This window comes from Gigantopelta aegis, chromosome 5 (genome assembly GCF_016097555.1).
Source record: "Gigantopelta aegis isolate Gae_Host chromosome 5, Gae_host_genome, whole genome shotgun sequence".
Lineage (NCBI taxonomy): Eukaryota > Metazoa > Mollusca > Gastropoda > Neomphalida > Peltospiridae > Gigantopelta > Gigantopelta aegis.
In genome coordinates this window covers 32401364-32406980 of record NC_054703.1, presented here as the reverse complement: position 1 = coordinate 32406980, position 5617 = coordinate 32401364, and the positions used below count along the sequence as shown (strand labels likewise).

At 35.3% G+C, this 5617-nt stretch overlaps 1 protein-coding gene across 1 annotated transcript; it reads left to right on the top strand.

Annotated features, from left to right (window-relative positions):
• Positions 1-2028: 2028 nt before the first annotated feature.
• LOC121373098 (zinc finger protein 665-like) lies at positions 2029-3690 on the top strand. Its single transcript, XM_041499546.1, has one exon. It carries the CDS (start codon positions 2029-2031, stop codon positions 3433-3435), a length of 1407 nt encoding a protein of 468 aa, XP_041355480.1. The 3' UTR covers positions 3436-3690.
• The last annotated feature ends 1927 nt before the right edge of the window (positions 3691-5617 follow it).

Here is a 5617-nt window from a genome sequence, read left to right as displayed (position 1 = left end):
CACTCTTGTGCGTCTACATGCAGTTCCATTTTTGACGCATGCCGCATCCGCTTACCGCGTTAATGGAATCTTAGCGTAAGTCGGTTGAGTGCTCGCTTGAGGTGTTTGCGTTGCCGGATCGAACCACACCGGTGGATACATTCAACTGATTTGGTTTCTTTTCTTTCCAGCCAGTGCACTACAACTGTTGAAAGGCCGTGGCATGTGTTTTCCTGTCTGTGGGAAAGTGTATATAGAATATTCTTTCCTGCATTAGGAAAAATGTAGCAGGTTTTATTTTGTATATAACAAAAGGCTTATGTATATATTTCTCCTATGCCGTGATACAACGGCCCGGGTGTAAACAAACTCTTGTCTTGTCTGATAATTACGTACCTGAATGGCCAAATGTTTGGCACGTAATAGCCGAAATTCTTTTGTTTAACGACACCATTAGCATATTGGATGTCAAACATTTGGTAATTCTGACATATAGTGTTAGAACGGAAATCCGCTACATATTTGTATTAATTATTAACGAGGTATCTTTTATCTTTTATATGTATAATCCTGCAAACAGGACAGCATATACCAGGGCCTTTGATATTCCAGTCGTAGTACACAAGTTGGAACGTTTTGGGACGAGTTAATTGTTTTGTGGGCAACTGAAAATTGAGAGTTACTTGCCCGGCGGGCAATTCAAACCTTTAGGATATGGCCAGCCCTGTATATACCTTCCTAAAATTGAAGGTATGGAACCACCCCATGAAAAAAAGAAAAAAGAAATAATAAATAATAATAATAATAATAATAAATTGCTTGATTGATTACGAAAGGAGTGTCATTTACAGGTAGGTTCGGGTGCGCCATATTGTGGAGAACAGGTTGGAATTCAATCATCGATCTTCGATTATAATCACCAACCGATCAACTATGATGTGCAACTATGAGCTCGCAAATTGTCTTGATATGAAAGAAAGCACTTTGATCTAGTCACTACTTGGTGGCAAAAGAGCGTCTTTGGTGCATTAATTCATGTTGTTGTTTTATTCAATTAAATTGTTGTCTAACATGATTTGATAAATATCTTCTCAAGCAAGATTTGTTTTCACATTTGTTTATTTAAATCAGTTATCATTGATAGGAAAAAGAGAAATCACCAAAAACATTTTTAAAACGAAAAGAAAAGAATTAATAAAATGTGTTGGTAAATAGTAAAAAGTAATGTTATGCACATTATTTTATTTTTATTCATTTAATTATTTATTTAATTAGGGGCAGGACCTAGCCCAGTGGTAAAGCGCTTGCTTGAGGCGTTGTCGGTCTAGGATCGATCCCCGTCGGTGGCCCATTGGGCTATTTCTCATTCCAGCCAGCGCACCACTATTGGTATATTAAAGTTCGTTTAATTTAATATGATTTTCGTTGTTTTACACATCCTCCATTATAATGTATTTCTACTTTAATTAATCAAAGTTTATAAATAGAAAATAAGCATTATATAAAAAAAAGTGTTTTAGGTAATTTGATGTAAAATTAATTTTATATACCTGGTTCCATTTTTAATGTTTCATTTAATATCATATTTTTATGAACTCTGAAAAGCAAACACCAATTCCAACATATTTAGTTTTGGAGGAATAATTAAAGATAACATTTACCCCACACAATCAATTATGCATTTGTAGAGCTAAATTGATACATTTTTAATTTATTTACGCCACACACATTTATTTTCTTTAATGTTAATGATTAGTAGTCTTGACGCCGACACCATCAGCCTGAAGGTGATTGACGTGAAACTGTCACCAACGCCAGTGTGCTCTTATCAGAGTGAAGGTGGATGACGTGACACCTGTGTCACAAACGCCAGTGTATGCCCTTCTTAGTTTCTCTTTTATTCATTCACTTGTGACTTTCTGTTTCAGAGCTAGATGTAATGTATACATACTAGTATTACATCTTTGGAGGTAAGTCAGATGCTTACTGGGCACAAAGTGGAGTCGAGTCTGGAAAACGTCATCTGATGACCTGCATTTGGAAACCAACATGTCGCTCAGGGATAAATCACGTTTCCAATGTGAAGTCTGCTTAAGACGTTGTAAAACCAAGTCTCTTCTAGAAATACACATGCGTGTTCATACTGGTGAAAGGCCTTTCAAGTGTGGAATGTGTTTAAAGGATTTTTCAACCAAGAGTAACATTAAAACGCACATGAAGGTCCACAGTGGACAAACCAAATTCAAATCCGTGGTGTGTTCCAAAGGTATTTCCTCAAGCTCTTACTTACAACAACATATGTTGATTAATACTGGCGAAAAACATTTTAAATGTGAAGAGTGCAAACAATGTTTCACAAGTAGCGACTATTTGAAAAAACATATGTTGATTCATATTGGTGGGAACCCATTGATATGTGAAGTATGTCAAAAATGTTTTACACGGAGTTCCAGCTTAAAACAACATATTTTGATTCATACTGGTCAGAGACCTTTCAAATGTGAAGTGTGCACAAAATGTTTTATGACCCATTCCAATTTGAAAGACCATATGTTGATTCATACTCGCAAGAAACCTTTTAAATGTGAAGTGTGCACAAAATGTTTTATGACCCATTCCCACTTGAAAAAACATATGTTTGTTCATACTGGCGAGAAACCTTTCAAATGTGAAGTGTGCACAAAATATTTTACACATAGTTGTAGCTTGAAACAACATATGTTCATACATAGTGGCGAGAAACCTGTCAAATGTGAAGTGTGCTCAAAATGTTTTACGCACAGTTGCCGCTTGAAAGAGCATATGTCCATTCATACTGGTGAGAAATCTTTGAAATGTCAAGTGTGCAAACAATGTTTTACGACTAGTTACTACTTGAAAAAACATATGTTGATTCATACTTTTGGGAACCCGTTCAAATGTGAAGTATGTAAAAAATGTTTTACACAGAGTTCCAGCTTAGAACAACGTATGTTTATTCATACTGGTCAGAGATCTTTCAAACGTGAAGTCTGCAAAGATTGTTTTATGCACCATTCCCACTTGAAAGACGATATGTTGGTTCATGATGTTGAAGAGTCAAGTTTCAAGTGTGAAGTATGCTCAAAATGTTTTATGCAAAAAGCCGGCTTGAAACAGCATGTGTTGATTCATACTGGCAAGAAACCTTTCAAATGTGAAGAATGTAAAAAATGTTTCACACACAGTTCCAATTTAAAACAGCACAGGGTGATTCATACTGGTGAGAAACCTTTCAAATGTGAAGTGTGCACAAAATGTTTTACACAGAGTTCTACCTTGAAACAACATATGGTGATTCATACTGGCGAGAAACCTTTCAAATGTGAATTGTGCTCAAAATGTTTTACGCAGAGTTTCAGCTTGAAAAAGCACAAAAAGTTTCACGTTTGTTCCCTCTTTAAAAAAACAAAACATATGGTCTCACTACAGAGTTGACTTCCAGGTGAGAGTACATTCAGCACGGTCCACTGTTCCTAATTGTGACACATGTTATGTTTCACATATTCACTTCCAGAAAATGGTGAAGAATTAAGACAATATGTATGCTTAATGGTAAGCGATGCGGCTGTATTTTGCCCATGTTATTTTGTAATATTGTGCATTTAACTTTTGGGACATGGGTGTATAGCGCTAGAGACAGCCGGAGTGAATCAGTTAATAAAACACCTGTTCGGACCGGTACTACAGACAGATGCGGTCATATAGCAAAAAACTGAGACGGAAATATTCTCAATTTTGGAATGAAAATAAATGCTTATATAATGTATGTTCTCAACGATGTATGTTGTTTGTGCAATGAGAACCCGTTCTATTGGCAATCTTCATTTGAAGTTGGGTAATTTAACATGGGTTTCAATGGCAGATGAAATCTGTGTAGTGAGATCTATGTTGATTCATACTGGTGAGAGACCGTTCAAATGTGGAGTGTTCTCAAAATGATTTCTAATACATATATTGATTCATACTGGCAAGAAACTTCTCAAATGTTAAGTATATCCAAAACAATTTATACAGAGTTTTGCCTTGAAACAGTATATGTTGATTTATACTAGTGAAAAACCTTTCAAATGTTTGACATAACGTTTCAGCTTGAAACAGTGTATCTTGATTCATACTGGTGAGAACCTTTCAAACATGAAGTGTGCACAAAATGTTTGACATAAAGTTTCAGCTTGAAACAGTGTATCTTGATTCATACTGGTGAGAAACTTTCAAACATGAAGTGTGCACAAAATTTTTGACATAAAGTTTCAGCTAGAAACAGTGTATCTTGATTCATACTGGTGAGAACCTTTCAAACATGAAGTGTGCACAAAATGTTTGACATAAAGTTTCAGCTTGAAACAGTGTATCTTGATTCATACTGGTGAGAAACTTTCAAACATGAAGTGTGCACAAAATGTTTGACATAACGTTTCAGCTTGAAACGGTATCTTGATTCATACTGGTGAGAAACTTTCAAACGTGAAGTGTGCACAAAATGTTTGGCATAAAGTTTCAGCTTGAAACAGTGTATCTTGATCATACTGGTGAGAAACTTCTCAAATGTCAAGTATATCCATAGAAATTTACACAGAGTTTTGTCTTGAAACAGTATATGTTGATTCATACTAACAAAAAAGCTTTCAGCGTATGTTAATTCATACACAGGAGAAACAGACCAAATGAAGTGTGCATAAAATGCTTTACGCACAGTTCCTGCTTGAAACAACATATGTTGATTCATACTGGTCAGACACCTTTCAAATATGAAGTGTGTACAAAATGTTTTACGTACAGTTCCTGCTTGAAACAGAAAATGTTGATTCATACTGGTCAGACATCTTTCAAATATGAAGTGTGAACAAAATGTTTTACGCACAGAGTTCTGGCTTAATAAGCACAAAATGTTTCACATGTGATTCCTTCTTTTTAAAAAAAAACATATTGTTGATTCATACACCCTTGAAATGGGAAGTGTGCATCAAATATTTTCCTTATATTTCCACTTAAATCAACATGAACTGTGCGAGAAATATTTTATGCAGTTTTCACTTGAAGCAACATGGTTCCTATTTGAAAGACCATGTGTTAATTCATACTGGTGAGGATGCTTTGAAATGTGTGGTATGGACACACTGCTTTAGACAGAGTTGCAATTTGAAGCATTATGTGTGGTTTTATACTGGCGAAAGACCTTTCAAATATGAAGTGTGTACAAAATGTTTTACATAGAGTTCCAGCTTGAAACAGTGTATGTTGATTCGTTCTGTTGAGAAACATTTCAAATGTAAAGTGTGCAAAAAACCCAAAAAACTTTTACATAGAGTTACTACTGGATACAACATATGCTGATTAATACTGGCAAGAAAGCTTTAAAATGTGACGTGTGGACAGAACATTGTTAGCATGTCTCGCACGTGAAAAAACAAATGTTGGTTCATTATGACGAGAAACCTTTCAAATGTGAAGATTGCACAAAATGTTTTGCACAGAGTTCCAGCTTGAAACAGCATATGTTGATTAATATTGATGAGCCAAATTCCAAATGTGAAGTGTGTACAAAATGTTTTGCACAGAGTTCCAGCTTGAAACAGCATATGTTGATTAATATTGATGAGCCAAATTTCAAATGTGA

What these genes read in the sequence shown, in the direction of transcription:
- LOC121373098 (XM_041499546.1), top strand. Translation starts at nt 2,029, where the DNA reads ATGTCGCTCAGGGATAAATCACGTTTCCAATGTGAAGTCTGCTTAAGA.